General features: G+C 32.8%; 2 protein-coding genes across 4 annotated transcripts; both read right to left on the bottom strand.

Moving 5' to 3' along the window:
- Nucleotides 1-215: 215 nt before the first annotated feature.
- LOC145137807 (vacuolar protein sorting-associated protein 60.2-like) lies at nt 216-2,670 on the bottom strand. 2 transcript variants are annotated; one of them, XM_079071944.1, is made up of 7 exons: nt 2,403-2,670; nt 1,571-1,733; nt 1,392-1,485; nt 910-981; nt 711-822; nt 461-612; nt 216-381 (listed from the first exon to the last, which is right to left on the bottom strand). In XM_079071944.1, the coding sequence occupies exons 2-7, from the start codon at nt 1,594-1,596 to the stop codon at nt 328-330; spliced, it is 510 nt and encodes a 169-aa protein (XP_078928070.1). In that variant the 5' UTR covers nt 1,597-1,733; nt 2,403-2,670; the 3' UTR covers nt 216-327. The 2 variants fall into 2 exon arrangements, with proteins under 2 accessions (XP_078928070.1, XP_078928069.1); XM_079071943.1 differs by having other exon boundaries at nt 1,571-1,722.
- A 9,734-nt stretch (nt 2,671-12,404) lies between these two features.
- LOC145140980 (uncharacterized) lies at nt 12,405-14,794 on the bottom strand. 2 transcript variants are annotated; one of them, XM_079074350.1, is made up of 6 exons: nt 14,595-14,794; nt 13,671-13,826; nt 13,434-13,573; nt 13,153-13,287; nt 12,902-12,961; nt 12,405-12,755 (listed from the first exon to the last, which is right to left on the bottom strand). In XM_079074350.1, exons 2-6 carry the CDS (start codon nt 13,807-13,809, stop codon nt 12,579-12,581), a joined length of 651 nt encoding a protein of 216 aa, XP_078930476.1. In that variant the 5' UTR covers nt 13,810-13,826; nt 14,595-14,794; the 3' UTR covers nt 12,405-12,578. The 2 variants fall into 2 exon arrangements, with proteins under 2 accessions (XP_078930476.1, XP_078930475.1); XM_079074349.1 differs by having other exon boundaries at nt 13,153-13,299; nt 14,595-14,788.
- Nucleotides 14,795-20,529: the final 5,735 nt, after the last annotated feature.

Here is a 20,529-nt window from a genome sequence, read left to right as displayed (position 1 = left end):
AAAAGTCATTCTACTTGGAACATAGACGAAAATCTAATACTTTATTTTGAACAAGAGGGCAAGTTGAAAAACAATTTAGCCAAATGTTTCTTGTTGTAACACCTCAATCCCAATCTGTTTCGACCTATGTATTTTGTCACATCTAGTTATTTTAATCAACTGTAGGCCAGTCAAATAGTTAAATCTACCTATATGTGTAGTTTTAACATGGGATCTAATAGGTAAAAAATTCAAAAACTTAAATCAACTAAAAAGAATACAAGCAATAGTTTAAAAGTCATGCAAATACATCAAGTAATCATCATGATGGTTTTTGCACCATATCATCTAACCACGTAAAGATGCACGCGGGACTTGAGGCAAACCAAATTCATCCTCGGCCTGTAAAACATTAGATAAAATGACAAAAATGACCTTAATTTGCATACTTAAAAAAACATTGGTAAAAAAAAATACTAACCTTAACAATGCGGGATGTTATTGCATGCCCAGAGGGAGCTGAAGGCAAGTTGAGCTCTTCATTAAAATCGGATTCATTGTCAGGTTGAAGATATGAAGGTACACCTTCACCATCTGTTTCCAGCCCCATGTCTGCCTCCAATGCATCAAGTTCTGAATTGCAAGCATTTAATTTAACTCGTATATTCTCAAAGTAGTCAACAGTAGACAATAGACAGTAGACAGTTGACAGTGATAATAATTAGACTTACCACCCATGAGATCTTCTTCATCAATGTCATCAGGCACGCTATAGCTTCTACCAAGAGACTCTTGTATTTCATTGCTAACATCCATCAACTCCATCATGTCATCTTGCAAGTTCTTTAAAAGAATACACCATTTAGATATATATTATCTAACTCTAATTCTAATAAATAAGATAATTTCAAAACAGTATAGTATACTAACATCAAAGTCCTGAATCTTTACAGTCTTCATCATTCCTTTCAACTCTTTGTTTGCTGATTTCAAAGCCGACATCTGGATAATACGAATCAATCAGTAACTGAAACAAGGATATTTGATTCATAAAACCAAAATATGTAGGCTTTTAAGGCATATGTTTATGTTTTCACAATTCACACACATATGATATGATATGATATGACATATTATTCAGGAAAAATCGTTCCCTAGAATAATCAATCCACTACCTCACGGAGGTAGGCAGCAACTTCCAACCAGAGGACAGAAAAAGCTCCACCCTGCATGCTTTGAACTATTTCCAACACGGCGCTAACAACAAAAGTAATTTATATCTATCACAATTCACAAGAGCTACAATATTTCACACGGATAATGTTTTATATTTATTTATCCATGGTAAAATTAAAATCAAACAAAAGCCAAGTGTATGAATAACGATTAATTTAGATTTTTGTGGAACATACTGTTTGTTGAGCATCTTTGATACCCTCAGAAGCAAATGCGACTTGATCTAGATTAAAAGTTTGGTTGTATAGCATGTCACGTTGCCCTTCATACCTAACAAAAATAAATAAAAATGAAGTAAGTGACTTATATAAAAATGATGTTCATCATGTTATATGATATGAGGTGTGACACCTACATTCGTTTTTGCTTAAGAATTCTCATTGCACGAGCTTTTACAGCTTCTTGAGTGGGACCCGGACGAGTTCTTTTGATCTGCTCTTTATATCGAGCAAGTTCACCATCAAGTTGCTTGATTTTCTCATCCACTGACTCACCTCTTTTATTGATCTAAATAAGCACTAAAAACATAATCAGGCTTCTATTTGTATATAGTTAGAACTTGGAACAGAAAAAAATAGTATAGATCTAAAGGATATTCAAATACAAGATTAAGAGCTACATACAAATACACTTAATCTTAATCAGCAGGAGTTAAGACAACCTTAAAACAGCTCCATGTCCATCATATATAATCCATCCAATCCAATTAAAAATGCAATATTAACTTAAAGGAATGACGTATGCTTATCCAACTAACATATTCATGTTCATATTTATATTCATGCTCATGTTTGATTATGTGATGCCTTAGGTTATCTATGGAGGGATGCCTCAAAATGCCCTAACTCATGTATAAATGAAAATCCACAATAGTTCAATGTTTTTCTTAGATACGTTCTACATCACAAACTTTCACAGTAGCTTAAGAAACAGATATGCATAGCCTCAATAGCTCAATTAAATCACAATGAACAGCATAATCAACAGGTTCTAGGAAGTAAACTCTCAAGCCTCTTTCAGTAATACATTGACAACCAAAATGAAGTATCAATCCACAATTGTAAACATAATCACAATACAGTACAAAAAAGCGAAAACGGATACACATGAAAATGATGTGATACAACTATAGAAACCAAATTAAACATGTCCGGCAAATACAATACATGGAATAAGAGAAACAATACCCGATCCGATGCTTCGTTGAGGGAAGGAGGAGGTTCTTTGTCTTTCTTAACACCAAACACTCTCTTCATCTCGTTTACTTTCTAACTTCTAGCTTTTTTTGGGTTAGGGTTTACTCGCAATACAACCCTAATTTAACAGAAATGCAGAAGATTGGGGAAAAAACAATGTGAGATCTTCTACTCCTAATTCTTCGTTTGCATAAACTATGGGAAAACAATTTGAATGAAAACCCAGACCGACAGTTTATTCAAAAACAAGATTCCAATCGGTTTTGTCAAAAGGAATTTGAAAAATCCCTAGTATTTTACTGTTTGTAAAAGGGATATAATATTTTCATAGATTTGACAAGAAAGTCTCATATTTTATTTTTTTGACAGTAAAATCCAAATTATCGGCAGTTTTTGACACTTTTATCCTTTTTTCCCGGTTAGCCGGTAATTATGACTTTTTTGTCAAAAAAATAAAGTTTAGGAATTTCTTGTCAAATCGTCAATTAGGACTTTACTGTCAAAAAAATAAAGTTTAGGACTTTCTTGTCAAATCGTTAAAAATATTTGGACTTTAGTGTATATATAATTTTTTTTTGGTTAGAAATTTAATGGTATGATACTCTTTAAGCATAAGAGTTATTGAAACCTTCTCTAATCAGCTAGATTCTATTGAAATCCTTAACGTTTGCTTCTTGTTAAATCGTTTTTTTAACCTCAACAAACCGACATTGAAAAAAATTGAGATAATCAAGAAAGAAAGAACCAGGGTTGTGTTGGCTTTTTGTAGTCCCAAAAGTGGAGAAATAGGAAATCGAAAAAAACGAAATTGCCCTTCTTTCCCTTCTCCACATTCACACCCTTTTGACTAGGCATGTGTTGTTTGTGTTTGAATAAAGCCAGGGGAATTTCGCTTTTTTCGGTTTCTTATTTCTCCATTTTTGGGTCTGCAAAAAGCCAACACAACCCTGGTTATTTCTTTCTTTCTTGATTATCTTCATTTTTTTCAATGTCGGTTTGTTGAGATTAAAAAAAACGATTTAACAAGAAGCAAATGTTAAGGATTTCAATAGGATCTGGCTAACTAGAGAAGATTTTAATAACTCTTATGCTTAAAGAGTATCATACCATTAAATTTCTGACAAAAAAATGAGATATACACTAAAGTCCTAATATTTTCAACGATTTGACAAAAAAGTCCTAATTACCGGCTAACCGGGAAAAAAGGGTAAAAGTGTCAAAAACTGCCGGTAATTTGGACTTTACTGTCAAAAAATAAAATTTAGGACTTTCTTGTCAAATCGATGAAAATATTGAAACTTTAGTGTATATATCCCTTTGTAAAATTGGGCTAATTGCAATCTGCACCTTTCACTTTTTGTTTTTCTCTTTTCAACCCATTTTTTTTTAGTATTTTTATATACAAGTATTTTGTGAGTATCATACGAGTTTTACAAGATGAGAGAGAAATCCACGTTAGCATAGATCGTTAGCTATTCGATCAATGTGATCTCTAATAATAGTCATTTAGTCGTCTAAATTTATGAAGTCATGTGCCATTTTAGTTCGTCCAAGGTTTATTATGTTAGTCAAAAGGTAAATCGTAAGAAAGTCATTATATTATTATAAAATTTTGATTTTGATACCGATTTTTTTCTCAATTATGTCACTATATTTACATTTTTGTTGCAATATCAACCAAATAACTGGTTATTCATGTTCTCTTGATTATCATTTTTCCCAAATTGCAATAAAGTCACTATATTGTCTCAAAATTTCAATTTGGACACCAATTTTTTTTTCTGAGTTATGTCACCATATTTACAATTTTGTTGCAATATCAACTAAATGACCGCTTTGCACCGAACCCAATTTTACATATCTACTTCTCTACTTTTCCTATTCTCGTCAGAGTATTTCTTCACAAATGACGTTCGAATGTCGGTCTAATGGTTCAAACTCACTTACAAGTCAGTGAAAAGGGCATAGTCATCCTTTCAAGATATTTTATTGTGATTTAGAAGTTCAATTTGTACAACAAATAAACAAATACCCATAAAAGGTCGATTTAGTGGTTCAAACTCACTAAACATCTTCTAGATCGACCTTATAGAGGTCTTCATTTACTTGTTGTACAAATCGAGTTTCTAAATCACAATGACATCTCCTGAAAAGGTGAGTACATCTTTTCACTAACTTTTAAGTGAGTTTGAACCACTAGATTGACCTTTAGACGCCATTTGTGAAAAAAAAATACTCTAAGGAGAATTAAACATCAAACGTTATAATAAAAAAAGTATCACGTAAAAGGGTGAGTACACCATTTTCGCTGACCTTTAAGTGAGTTTGAACCACTAAATCGACCTAAAAATATACATATACGTGATACATGATACATTAATAGATACACATATACATGATACATATATAAATATACATTCTATCATACATATGTATATTATATATGTATGCTAGCATACATATGTATGTTTGTTAGGTTGCTAGCATACATATATAATCTACATTTATATACAAGATTATACGTCTTTAAGTATCATGTATATGCATATCTATTTAATGTATCATGTATCATATATCATGTATATGTATATTTATGCTATAATGTATATGGCATATGTATACTACAAATGCTTAAATTACCAAGTCAAAGTATAAGAGTCTTTTGGCATTAGCTTTTTATCTTGCATGGTTGTAATATAAAATGAAAAAATGGCTTTTTTCATAAAAGTGGCCAAAGTACAAGGGTTTTCTTGAAATTAGTTTTTTCTTTTTCTAGAAACCGGTTACCCAACAAAAATCATCAAATTAACAAGTTAAAGTTTCTTCCATGCTTTAATAGAAGAGAAAAAACAAAATACATTTTTCCTGAAAAGTAATCTAAATCCAAGGGTTTTCAGACACCATTTGTGAAGAAATACTCTGACGAGAAGAGGAGAAGAAAAGAAGTAGGTATGTGAAATTGGGTTCGATGCAAATCCTATACTTGAAACCCAATCCTACCATATGATATCCGATGTGGCTTCCACATTACAATATTGTCATATAATTTATTTGGTAACGTAATAGATTGATGATAACCGGTCAGTTGGTTGACATTGCAACAAAATTATAAATGTAATGACATAATTGAGAAAAACAAAACACGATATATAATTTAGAAAAAACAAAACACAGTGTCAAAATAAAAAATTTGGTAAACTTAGTGACTTTATTGCAATTCGAGAAAAGTTGTTACCAAGAGAACTGGTTATTTGGTTGATATTGCAATAAAATTGTAAATATAGTGACATAATTGAGGAAAAAAACACTGATGTCAAAATCAAATTTTGTGGTAATATAGTGATTTTCTTACGGTTTTCCGTTAGTTAAACAAGTAACATACTTGTTTTAGATTAAAAACTAATCTTAATTTGCGTATTTACATAATAATGTGCATTAGTTTGGAATTATTCATTCCCTCTCAACGTTTTTGTCATACATATGTTATATAGTTTTTTCTCTTTTTTCCATGTTTTTCAACTTACTTTACAAAGAACTCATTTTTCTAAACCATCACAACTATACAATTTTCTTTTTAAAAAATATTAAAATATTTAAAACTTATAATTAATTAAATAAAATAAAACTGAAAATACATTTTGGATATATAAAAATTAATAAAAATATATTTTTTATGCATATAGGTTAATAAAATACATTTTCATACATAAAAATACACATTAAATCATTATCTTGTAGGGTCTACTTAAATTTGTAAGATCTATATTGTCTCATGTTGAGCACATGCAATGTGCTAGTCACGTTTATGCCGATTGGAGTATAAGAAGTTGTTTATGGATGCATCTATAAGTTGTGTGGAAGGTGACTTCAAGAGGCATACTTTTTGGATGCATCTATAAGTTGTGTGGAAGGTGACTTCAAGAGGCATATGGAAATCATTAAGAGTTTAAGCCCTTTTGCATATGAGTATTTAATGTCAAAACAACTAAAAACATGGTGTAAAACCTTTTTTGGATCAGGTTAAGGATTTCACAGGGTTGGAGTACAAGAAGTTGTTTTTGGATGCATCTATAAGTTGTGTGGAAGGTGACTTCAAGAGGCATATGGAAATCATTAAGAGTTTAAGCGCTTTTGCATATGAGTATTTAATGTCAAAACAATTAAAAACATGGTGTAAAACCTTTTTTGGATCAGGTTATGCTTGTAAAGCAGTTGAGAATGGGATCTTAGAGTGTTTCAACTCAATCATCTTGGACGTTAGGAAAAAACCTCTGATCACCATGCTTGAAGAGATAATGTTTTATATCATGGACATGTTTGCTCACATGAATGAGGAAAGTCAAATATGGAATTCTAATGTTTGTCCAACAACGTTGAGGAAAATAAATCTATTTGGAAAGAATATAAGGTATATTACTAATTTTATGTATTCTAACATTTATCTTAATCATAACAATGATTTTTACTAACTGTATAAATGATTGTAGGTTTTGGTTGATAATTCATAGTCAAGTAAATGTACTAATAAAACCAACTAAACATTACACCATTTAGTACAACTATAAATGCCATTCAAACACCATTTAGTACTTATACATACCATTTTATGTAATGTACTTATAAAGCCAACCAAACATTACAAAAACCATTCAAACACCATTTAGTACTTATAAAACCAACCAAACATTCCAAATATCATTCAAACACCATATATAACCATTTTATACAATGTACTTTTCAAACCATCCAAACATTACAAATATTATCCAAATGGGGATTTCAAGTACGAAAACATACCTACAACCATTTAAACACTACTAAACAACCATTGTCATAACAACAACTACCAAAAAAACTAGGTGCCACTAAATCTTGTACACTACTAAAACAAGCATCAACAATATAACTACAAACAAAACAACAACCATGTGTATCAATGTCATCATCTGTCTCTGCTCTGTAAACCCATTTGACTCTTTCATATCTTGTTGATCGTCAACCTAGTTGAAAACCCACAGCCTCCTTCTACGTACATAATATAAGCTTATTGCAACCCCAGTTGCATTAAAATAATAATAACAATAATAATAATAATAATAATAATAATAATAATAATAATAATAATAATAATAACAACAACTTAGGATGATGAAATAAGTAGGGAACCCCCAAAATTTCTTTCATGGTGTGTGTGAAATATAGACATGACATACATCACCATATCCGCATTTCGATTCGTACTTCTTCTTGCATTGTGAAATCCCATTCGAGCTTGATTTTGCAGAGGATGTTGGCATTTTGCGTAGGAGAAAAATGTCGATTCCGATTGAAATTGTTATAAATGAGTTAGGTTTACGATGACTACCATGTAGGAGTTTACGTGGGATCAGCTTGTCGAATGTGACATCCCCAATTTCACGGCCAGAAAAGACTGATTTATTTATGCTTATTTTGAAATCAGAGTATCATATAAGAATAATATTGCAGAATTTGTTCCCAAAAACATGATAATGATATTATCAAAACATTTCCGAAGAAACGTATTTTATTTATATTAAAAACTTGGGGATGTCATTGTTGATACAATACATAAGCATGAACGAAATAATACAGGCCTTACACTAGTTTATCTAAACTACTGGCCTACATGCATCCATAAATATCTCATCATATCATCACACCTGTGCTCTTGTGCCACTACCTGTAATATAAGAAACTGAGTGGGTCAGACTTGGGGGCCTGATGAGCACATAGGGTTTTCAACCCACAATAATTAAATGTTTATTTATTATTATCAAATCATCAAACCGATTACCCCTTCCCGATATCCTCACTCTCTGTCCCTAACATCTAATTTCAAGGGACCTATCCTAAGGATCATCTTTGGGATAGACAATAATGCTTAGGGGAGTCCATAGAAATATATGTCAGTAAGGAAATCATAAGGGGGGATGGAGTACACCTGGTGTACACTAAGTTCAAAAACACCTATAGGTTGCGAGCCTGCTAGCGTTCCATTGGACTTTCTAGAATAGTCTGTGGTCGTTATCTATATACTCCGCTAGACAACTAGATCATCTTTAAAGTCAAAGCCTCTAATCATATATATCATCTTTCATCTTTCATCGTCTATATCACCTTTCATCTCTCATCATCTATGTCATTTTATATCTACCCATCTTTACCCAACATATTTATAGGTAATAAAATACATATGCAGTTTAAAATCGAGTAAAACATGTATAAATCGTTCATCTAGCATAGATATCAGGAACACAGATAATAGGCACATATAGCATGTAATTATCTTAAATACTTTATATCTATGTGTAAGATGAAAGTTGAAAGGTCTAGTATGCTCAAAAGTCATATTAAAGTGATATTGCTAAATAACATATGATACTAATGGGCCACACTAACAACAACTTGATACAATTGATTGTTTATCAGAAATTGATTTTAATAAATATTCAATAAAACTCTTATAATTAAATTGGAAATTATTTATTTCATTGAAATAATAATTTTCATTAGCAAGTAACATAATATATCATATGGTATGATTTATTAAGTCATGTACAACATTTTGGACTAGTTAAGCTTTTTGTCTTTTAGGAAAAGACAGTTTATATCTTATAAACTTTGAGTTTATAACATATAAACAAACTCTTCTTTTTATGTGCAATTTCCGAAAAATTGATTAAAGATAAAGAGTATGGGCTTTCAATTTGTTTATTCAAAAGAAATCATGCTTTAGAATCATGCATGGACACTATTTTGACATGGAGACAAGTTTGTCTAAAGTTGAAGGAACTAATGGTTAATAACTTCACTTTATGCATATAAATAAGAGGGTTTTCACTTGGATAGTTGCTTATTCTCTTCCTTTGAAGCTAGAGGTCGAAAGTCCTTCTTCCTCTGTTATTCTCTCTAGTTTTGCTTTGAAGACTTGGAGATTACTTGCTTTTATATGCCCTCTTTAAGTTCATATTGGTTATGAAGTTAAAGCTTAAGGTTTTAAGAGTTTTGGACTAGCATCTACATCAAGTTGAGTCATTGTTGGTGTCTCAAAGGTTCCACATTCTTCATCAACTTCCAAGCCTCCCAAGAGGACCCAAAGAACTACAAAGGTTGTTATTTCTTCATCCTTTCTACGGTTGGTATTTCAATCTTTCTATAACTTGCAAGAAGATCATTGATGGGTATAAAATGTTTATGTTATTTCAAAAATTAAAGTCTTCAGTTGCCATATTTTTCTAGTTTATGAAACTATTTTTGATCTAAAAACCCAAAAAAAGTAACTATGTACTCACATGATAAAATTGGTGACTGGTGATCTGAGTAGAGCTTCGTCTAACACCTCAGATATTCCTTGACGTGAACTAAGTATAATTACTACAGAGTTTTAGTCTAACAAACCTAGAGACTAAGAATAGTCTAGATCCTCACTAATCACAATGCCTACATCAAGATCTATCAAGTAAGGATCAGCCAGGCATGACAGTTGGGAGGCATGATCGTTTCGGCATAATAGCTTTTCTGAAATCCAACAACCAAGCCAACATGACCATTATAGGTTCATAATGACAACTTATGACTATAAATATAAGTTACACAGAAAAGACTAGAGTGTAGCTTAACTTACAGAGGTTCTTCCTGACAGAAGTTAGGAAATTGAACCGGAAAAGCTTCTACTCGCTAGCTACTACTTCCTCAGTGATCGCAGGGCTTCGCCGAAGGCTAGAACTAAGGGAAATGGGCTAAAATCGAGATAATTTTGAGAGGGAGAGAGAGAGAGAGAGAAAGAGAGAAAGAGAGAAAGGGGGGAGGGGAGGATGGGGAGTGAGGAAGCAAATGAGCAGTCGAAGTCTATTTATAGCACAACTGCGCGCCACGCCTAGTGTGTGTGCACTGCGCACACCTGAGACGTTGCTCCTCCCATTTTCTGCCACGTGTCAAAAATATGGTGGTACACGCCCCACCTTTTAGAAGGTGCGCGTCGTGCAACCCACATACGCGTGGCGCTTCTCGGAAAAGTTAAGAAAATCGTATCTTCTTTATACGAGCTCCATTTTCGACGTTCTTTATATCCCCGGAAAGCTCTCGACGAGATTTGCAACTTTCCTTTAGAATTCGTCGGCTAATTTTGACTTTATTTTTACAGGCTTAGACTGTTAAAGTCCGTTAAAAAATCATAATTTCCTCATATGATATCCGTTCTCGACTGTCTTTATATCGACGGAACCATATTGACGAAATCTTCAACCCTCGTTTAGATTGCTTTTCCTAACGACCAACCGATTTCTACTGCGGTTTCTGAGTCGTATACTGCTACGCCGAAACTTCTAAAAATCTTAACTTCCTCTTACGAAGTCAGATTGGGGCGTTCTCTATATATACGCTCTCGGTTTAACGACTACTACGACTTTCGTTTAGATTACTAAGGCTAATAATCGTCCTAACTCTGATTTGCTATTTACGATATTGTAGTCGCGCCGGTTTGAACGTGAAACTTCAACGGGTCATAACTCATCCTTTATAAGTCCGTTTTGAGCGCTCCTTATACCACCAGAATCCTTATTACGACTACTTTGTCTCACTCATAAGCTATTCGTCCTAATCTTTAATCTATTTAGATGCGAATTCTATCCCTAATTTATTACGTAGCTACAAACATACAATGTATATATATATATATATATATATATATATATATATATATATATATATATATAGATCCGGTAAGAAAATTTTTTTTGGTAGGAAGGTAAGAAGTTTTTTTTCTACATATTTTTTTGACGAACAAAATAAAGGAATCACTAGATGATTCATTTGTAAGATGATTCACAAGAAAAAATTCCCAAAAAAACATCTTTATGATTCATTTTTAAGTAAATTAAGAAAAAATTCATTTTTATGACAATTTTAATGAATAACAACAAAATCATTGTATAAATGAATCATCGAGATGTTTTTTTGAGAATTTTTTCTTGTGAATCATCTTACAAAATGAATCATCTAATGATTCATTTTGTTTTTTCGCGAAAAAAATATGTAGAAATAAAACTTCTTACCTTCCTACCAAAAATTTTCTTCTTATTTGATCTTGACTCTCTCTCTCTCTCTCTCTCTATATATATATATATATATATATATATATATATATATATACACACACACACAAATACCACGTCATAATCAAATAACCCTATTTTATTAACCTCAAAAGATTACAATTATTAACCCTAACCACTTCAGCATCTTTATTAATGTCTAGTGGAAAACACGTACGTTACATCAAGTCTTACCAAATAAGGTGAAGTTTATCGGCAACAATGGGTATAACCTGCAAAATGCGATATATATGAACCCATCAAAACAAAGTTCAGCCTTTATTAACCCCAAAACATGCCAAATGTAAAAACGATATTTTTTTGAAAATTTAAGAGCTTTTACGTCATTTGTACTATTGCTAAACAAAATTTTAACTTTAATTTGAATTTTAACTTAAAAAATAAAAAATTAAAAGTTTTTAAAAGCTCTAAAAAGATATGCGATGATTTTATTTATCAATAAGAAATTTAGGTTTGTAACAAGTTCAGGTTTTCTTTGTTAAATCACCCTTCAAAGTTTGGCTTTTTAAAAGGAAAATCCAAATTATTGGTGTCCTTTTTTTAACGGCTGTTTTTTTTTATAATTTTTATTTTGTAGATTTTGGTTCGATTTCGTTCTGCTTTTTTCAAGTCACCTGATTGGTCGTTTTTTGTCAAAGTAAACAGAACCCAACTCTCAAGAAGAGTTGCAATAAGAATATAAATTAATTTTCACAAAATGATTGTTTATTTGTTTAATATCTATTTTCTATTTTATATTCCAAATTATTAGACCAATTTTGCATCAATATGATTTCATTTTCTGGTGTAAACAATAACTCATCTCCAAACGTTCCACCTAGACATTCCTTTAGCCCAACTTGCATATACACGTAAACAATTAACAAACATGGTATTCGATGTATTGGTATTAGCCTAAAAATAAAGTACAAAGTTTACGTATAAACAAAAAATCATAATAAGACATGTCCATAGTGATAGATACCTCTATTTTAAACACTGTATACACTTAAATGTCTTTTTGAATTAAGTCACTTATAGAAAACAAATTGGGTTACATAAGACGCCCCACATAATGAGCTCGAGGATATTGTTTTTGTAATTGTGGCCATTGCACAAACAACTGATCAGCCATGTGTAATTTGTAAAGAAGCAAACCACTAAGCGATAGTCTTTTCACTCTTGCAATACTTTCCACATAGAAAATATACGACCATCTAATTCCCAAAACCTGAAACAGTCAACACATGAAAAGTCAAATGTTTGACTTTTGGCATGTAAGGAAATTGTTTGACTATTTGTCAACTATCTATTAGAAGTAGAAATTGAAGACCCAAATTTTCATGGTATTATTTTAAAAAGTTGAAGCATACAAACCTTGAAAATAAATGCGATGGCACATAAGGGAATACAAGTACCGGGACCGTTGCATAGAATCTGTGTAGAGAAAATGGAAAGGTTAAATACTAGAAATAGCAATGTACTTTATAATAATTAATACAAAACAAAAGTATGGCATCAAAACGTTATAAAAACAAGAAAAGGATGAAAAATAAGGGTTTAGGTAATATATGTAAAACTTCGTTTTAATAAAAAAAAAAAAAAAAAAAAAATTAAAATAGTAGTACCACTTGAGGTCTGATTTTGAGCATGAGCCACAAAGCATGGCATAAAGCAAATAATGTTGTCCCGATTGAGGTAATATATGACTGTCCCACTTCACGGCTTCGATAGATTTGCATAAATTTGGTCGAATCTGACACCTGCAAACTTATCTGCATATGACATGACATGACATAACAGTACAAAACTACTGAAGGAAACAAAACAAGTTATACTGCATGTCAATGAGACAAAAATTGTAATTTTCTGTCCCACCCATAAGAAATATTATATATCTCTGATATACCTTATCAGCCAAAGTGTTCTCAAAAACACGCGCTTTTTGAAGACTCATGTTATCGGTTACTGCAGCAATGTAAAATCTTGGAGCAAATCGATCATTTTGCATAACAGATAACAAATTTATCATTTCTGCTGTGTGTCCCCCTATATCAAAACTCAAAACCAAGAAATAGTATCAGTTTTGAGCTTGAATGTTTTCTTTTTTATGTAGGAATAAGAAAGGAAGCATTAACATACATACCTGAACCCAAAACAATAAGAGTACTCAAATGTTTTGAAGAAGTGTTACAGATGGGTTTACTACTGTGAGATATAACATAAAGAATTCGGACAAGTAGCAGTGTGGTAATAATAACAACAATTGAGATGATCTCCACCATTGAATTTGACACACCCCCTAAATCCACATACGAAAATACACCCATTGAAATCCAAAATATTGGTGAACAAATAGCACTAGAAAAATCAATGAAGTGACATTTAAGTGGGGAAAAGAAGAAAGTTCATAAAATATCATACTTTGGCTTGGAGATGATGATGAACACACGATCCAAGTATCTGAGAATTACATTCTACTAAGATGCAAACAACATAAATCACACACAGAAAATGTATACAACATAAATACCAAACATCTATATTTGGATCTACTTCAATTCATAAAGAAATATGCATCAGTCATCTCAAGTGCTTAACAACGAGCATCAGTCATCAGAAAAAAAAAAGTAAGCTGACTCGATATTTTAACATCAAACCAGATTAACAACAATCGATATCAACCAGATGTAATTCAGAAAAAGCTGTAGTACAATGCCCTGTTTCAAGAATCAGATAAAACCAACTCTAGATTTTATAACGCCAAACCAGATCACCAAACTGGCTTAAAATTACATCGGCTTCATCAATTCTAAATGAAATCATGTGCTTAATTGGAACAATAAGTTCATGTGCTTCATCGATTAAAAAAAAATATCTGCTTTATCGATCCAGTGCAGGGGAGTACCGAACCAGAAAAAGAAAATGAGATTAACATCAAACCAGAAATTGGGAATCGGATTAACCAGAAATCAGACAGGAATTGAGCTTTAGATTCAAAATCGAATAAGAAATCATGTGTTTATCATCCAAGAGGTGTAGCTAAACAGAAAAGGAAAGTCGGACTTACTGAGAGACCGTAGAAGGAGAAGTCAGTAGCCGGCGCCGGCGCCGGCGATCGGATGTCTGGAGCGGAGATTGGAGAAGGGTCGCCGGTGTGAGAAGCTGCAAACGTTGTGAGGGAGGCTGTGTGAACGAAGCCAGCGACGCTAGGGTAGTTTTGGGGTATTTAGGTAATTTAACTAAGCTAAAAGAACTTGAAAAAGTCAGTTCCAAAAAGAAATTTTTTGACAAAACCATAGAAATGGTTTCTGTGGTCTGCTGTTTTTTTTTTTTTTTTTTGGTAAGGTCCAAAATAAAAATTGCTTAGCAAAAAAAGTTTTAATTTGGTGTTTGAGCCGCCTCTAATTGTCGTTAGTGGTATGTCGTTTTCTTTCCCATGTGTCTTGCACACGAGAGCATTTTCATCTTTTCATTTATGGAGGCAATGCGCATTTATTATCGTGCGTATAACGATGTCTAAACGACCAGACACTTTTAATCTTCTTCCTCGTTTAATATCCATTAAGCTACTAACCCTAAATCAATGATTTACACCCAAATCCTTTATTGAGCTGTGCAGTAAGATATCTTGAAGAAAAAAAATGATGTTTTCATTGTGGACGATATGACCTACCACGATGAGATTTGATGCACTGGCTTTGTATGATGAGTCTTACTATAGTTTTAACTTAAATATTTTGAAATTTCATATAAGGTTGGAGTGTGTCCCTCATTTTGCCACACAGCCACCTAGACGTCACATGTGTTTTTACCACAATAGTACACACAAGGAGTGGTGCTATACTTGAGTTTATTTTATTATTTTTTAACGGATAAAATATTTATTTTTTTAAAAAGATAATGTTTCATTAATTAAAAATAAAAATGACATACATTGCATAACTTTAAAAAAAAACTAAAACTTTAGAAAAGCAAATTAGAAACATAAAACCTACGACTTGAAAAAAAAACTCACACCAAACGATTAAAAACTTGAAAAAAAATAGAAATTAGCCACGATTTGAGTAATGTTTTTTCACTTCCTCCTTCATCGCCAAAATAACTTGAAGCTCGTCCCCGGTCATATTCGACGTGTCCACCGCTAGTACTCTCATGTCGCTCTCCTTTTGTTTCCAAAGCTCTCTTTCAGAAGCAATTTGCAAAATCTTGTCTATTCTATCTTTTATACCCTTCATGTCAACCCCCATTTCTGTCAACTCATTTGAATCCGACGCTTTGCCTTTGCCTTTGACTTTTGCTTTGTCTCTTCCCATTGGTCGGGAAGGTGGTGAAACTGGAACAGGTTCATCTTCGTTCAGATCGAATTGAACACGAGCATCTGATGTAGTGTGGATGTAGTGTGGTCGGACTCAAATGTTATGCTGCGTTTTGAACCACTGTCAATATGCTCGTCTAATGTTTTGTTGTTTTGCCATTTCTTGTTGTCTTTCACAAAATTCCAAACTTCAACAAACTTGAAAGCCTTCACGTTTTCTTTTTGATACACTTTTAGCGCTTTCTGCAAAATCACATCATCGCTTTCTCCTATTTTCCATTGACGTTTTATGTTGATATACAAATCATTAAACAACATGATTTCTTTGTTCATATCCCCCATTTCGAGTACACTTGATGTTTTGAACGGTACTCTCCACGGTTCATTCCTTTATGGAACCTATGTAAAACCCGAATCCAAAAACGATCATGTTTTTGGTCTTTTCCAGTCGTCGCATCTTCTGAAATATCGATCCATGATTGTGCCAAGACTAACACTTCTAGGGGTTCCTAACCTTTAGCATGCGCCTTCTCTTTTCTTTTAGTTGCTGCTCGAATGGGTTAAGTTTCTGCAACGATTTCCGGTTTGGAATCAAAAACGACCGTATGTGGTTGTGCTTAATTATGTTTGTTGAACAAACTCAGGTTGAGACAAAAAAAAAAGCAAATGGATTAAAATCTAATTCAGGCTGTGTTAGTGTTTGTGGTAGTGGTTGTGTTGGTCGTTGTGGAAAATACTGAAGCATACCGCCATAGTGGTAATACGGAGGCGAAAAAATCGGTTGATCAAATGAAAGTATTAGGGTTGTGGTGTTTCTAGTGGGTGTTTTTTCGTTGGTAGGCCTTTTGGAAAAAGACATTTTGAAAAAAATTGAAGAAAAGATGGTAAAATGGTAAGGAGTTTGAGTGAGGATTTTGTAAAAAATGGTAAGTATATATATATATATATATATATATATATATATATATATATATATATATATATATATATATATTAATTTCAAACGCAAGGACCGTTGAACGGTCAAAGAGCACCAACCAATCAGATTTTGCGGCAGTTTCTAGCCACATTGTAGCCTAAACTGCAGTAGACCGCACCCAAGGGGCGGTGTTCCAGGTCCATGTGGCAAAACCGAGGTTTGAAACCGCGGCCACTCCCTCTGGCCTAATATGCTAACTACATTCTTTTTTTCTAGGAAAGTTGATCGTCCCACTTTGTGCACGATTGAACTTCGCTATAATGGGAAGTTCACATATTTTCCAAATATAAGATACTATGTTACAACCCGTGGAAACCACGGGTAAAAAAGAAAAATAATATTGATGATTAAAAATGATAATAGAAAATCAAAGATTTATAAAATTTTATTGAAGTAGTTTATTAAAAACATGATAGTAGAAAGTTAGTTTGTAAATAATAATGTATATATAAATGTATATTAAATTTAAAACAAATAAATAATTAAGACGTTTATACATTGTTTATTTACTTTTTAATTTGAGTTCAACACTTTCATTTTCTTAAGTATCAATTAAAAAATATAATTTAATAGAATATGTTGCATAAAGAAAATATTAACATAAGGTATAGTACTTGAGTAAATTAATTGGAAAACCATTAGTGTTATAACAGTATGTTGTGAAAAAATTAAATTAATTGTAAACTTTTAACTAATTTTTTTAGAAAAACTATGAAACAGGGACCATTTAAGTCAATTAAGATGTTAAATCATGGACTATATATGTAAAAAGCCGAATTTAGATAAAAAAAAAGTCGAATTGAATTGAATATTGAATGAAGGAGGGGTATAACTGGAAATTCACTTTGATGTAAAATGCTTGGTGGAAGTGACATGTGGACAAAAGGTTTCGTTTATTAAATAAGAAGATGTGCAAGGGAAAGTTAGGTATATTGCTTTAGTTGATATATATAAGTTTTTGTTAGATTAATATTTTCATATTAAATATAAATTGTAAATGTCTTGATAGTATAGGGGTAGTTTATGTTATTTTGGTAGTTTTATTTTGAATTCGGGTTATATCCCCTTTGTATGTTTTTCTGATCGATCGATCAGTTTATTGAATGAGAATAACTTTCTCTCAAGTTCTTCTTTCTTCTTTCATTCAAATCTAACATGGTATCAGAGCGGGTTTGTTGATCCAAACCTTGTTATTATTCATCAATCGTTGTTGATTGATTTCTCAATCATCGGTAATCATGCCTCGTACAACCCTAGAGACCGAAGCTTCATCATCCTCTGAAACTTCTCCAAATCCTTCAAGTCCATATTTTATTTCTTCATCTGACAACCCAAATTCCATTCTCGTTTCATCTGTTTTTAATGGAGTGGGTTTCAATTCATGGAAACGGTCCATGACAATTTCTCTCACCGCCAAAAACAAAATTGGTTTTGTTGATGGAACCATTGTAGCACCTTCTGAAATCGATCCAGAATACACTTTTTGGTTTCGAGCAAATTCAATGGTTATCGGTTGGTTGCTGAATTCCCTTCACAAAAACATCGCAGACAGTGTTCTTTTCCTACAAACCGCAAAAGAAATTTGGACAGAGTTGAAAAGCCGTTATGAACAATCAGATGGAGCTTTACTCTACCAGATTCAACAACAACTCTATTCGTTGTCTCAAGGTACAGAGGATTTCTCATCTTATTACACTAAATTAAGTAAGATATGGGATGAGTTAAGAATCGTTCAAGGTGTGCCCGCATGTTCTTGTGCCTCTGCCACTGCAATCAACAAATTCCTCGAAGAACAACGTTTAATTCAGTTGTTAATGGGTCTCAATGATTCATATAAAGTCATTTGTGGTCAGATATTGATGATGAAACCGCTGCCTTCAATATCTACTACTTATTCCATGATCATTCAAGAAGAACGTCAAAGAGGCATAACTGCTTCTTCTCCCTTACAATCCGATGCCATTGCAATGCTTGCTTTTGGTGACTCATCAAAGAAGCTATTGACCTGCACACACTGCAAAAAGACGGGACATACAAAATCTCAGTGCTATCGGTTGAACGGTTTTCCCCCAAATTTCAAATTCACCAAAAATAATCGCAATGACACTAAACCTTCTGCTCAACATGTTGAAACCGTCTCTGCACTTACCATCACCACTGATCAATATGATCATCTTCTCCAGCTTCTCAATGCAAATAACATAAGTCCATCAACTATTCCAAATCAAGTCAATGTTTCAATCACTGATGGTGCAATGGCAGATGAAGGTAAACCTTTTTCTTTCGCCACGTTTGCTTCAAATGTCTATAAATCCAAAGAGTTTTTACAACCTCACTACTCTTGGATCATAGACAGTGGAGCAACAGATCACATGTGTTCCAACAGTTCCTTATTTCTTTTCATGAATAAACTTTCTCAACCTATTTCAATTGGTCTTCCTGATGGTCATACCGCTTCTGTTACTTATATTGGTGACATTCAAATCCACAGTAATCTCATTCTTCATGGAGTCTTTTATTTTCCCTCCTTCAAATACAATTTAATGTCAATTACCAAGTTCACTTCACAGTTTCAAACTTTTGTTATCTTTACTGATACAAAATGTTTTGTGCAGGACCCTTCTTCTAAGGGTAGCATATCTCTTGGCGTTTTGGGAGATAGAGTCAATGATCTTTATGTGTTTGACCACAAAAGACTTTTTCTTTTTGTAATTCTGTTTCCAAGTTGTTTCCTGTTTTCAATAATGTTGTCAAACATTCTTGTTTCAATTCTGTACTTTGGCACAAACGTTTTGGCCATATTCCAATCAAGAAGTTACATTCCCTTTCATTAATTCCTTCTTCTACTCCTGTTGATTCGATTGATATGTGTGATATTTGTTCCAAGGCCAAACAACATAAGTTACCTTTTCCTAAAAGTATCTCTGTAACTTCTAATCCATTTGATCTAATTCACATAGATATTTGGGGTCCCTACAAGCATTCTACATGTGATGGCCACAAATATTTCTTAACCATTGTGGATGATCACACCAGATACACATGGGTTCATTTGTTAAAACACAAAAGCTATGCTTTTATTCTGATTAAGGCTTTTATTGCTCTCATCCAAACTCAATTCTCCAAAACTATCAAATGCATTAGAAGTGATAATGCCTATGAACTGGGATCAAGTAATGAGGGCCTGGAGTTTTTTAAAAATCAAGGCATCATACATCAAACTTCTATTGCTCATTTACCTCAACAAAATGGATTAGTAGAGAGGAAACACAGACAAATTCTGGAGATATCTCGTGCACTGTTCTTTCAATCTGGGTTGGGTATTGCATACTGGGGTGAGTGTATCATGACAGCCATTCATCTTATGAACAGAATGCCATCAAAAATCATCAATCACAAAACACCATTTGAAATTCTGTTCAATCATAAACCACATCTTGAATATCTCAGAAGTTTTGGGTGCCTATGTCATGTCTCTACCTCTTCTGTAGGCATAGATAAATTTATGCCAAGATCAACTTCTTGTGTTTTCATAGGATATCCAATAGGCAAAAAGGGATATAAGTGCCTAGATATTCAGACCAAAGAAATTCTTATATCAAGGGATGTTAAGTTCTTTGAGAACATTTACCCTTTGAAGTCCTTTAGCCAGCAGGATTCCTCCAATTCACCATCATTTCTTCCTATCAATTCCACAGAATCTGAGCC

This window comes from Lactuca virosa, chromosome 9 (genome assembly GCF_052849685.1).
Source record: "Lactuca virosa cultivar CGN04683 chromosome 9, Lactuca_virosa_CGN04683_v6, whole genome shotgun sequence".
Classification (NCBI taxonomy): Eukaryota; Viridiplantae; Streptophyta; class Magnoliopsida; order Asterales; family Asteraceae; genus Lactuca; species Lactuca virosa.
The sequence above is the reverse complement of the archived record's forward strand: the minus strand, read 5'-3'. Positions and strand labels throughout refer to the sequence as shown.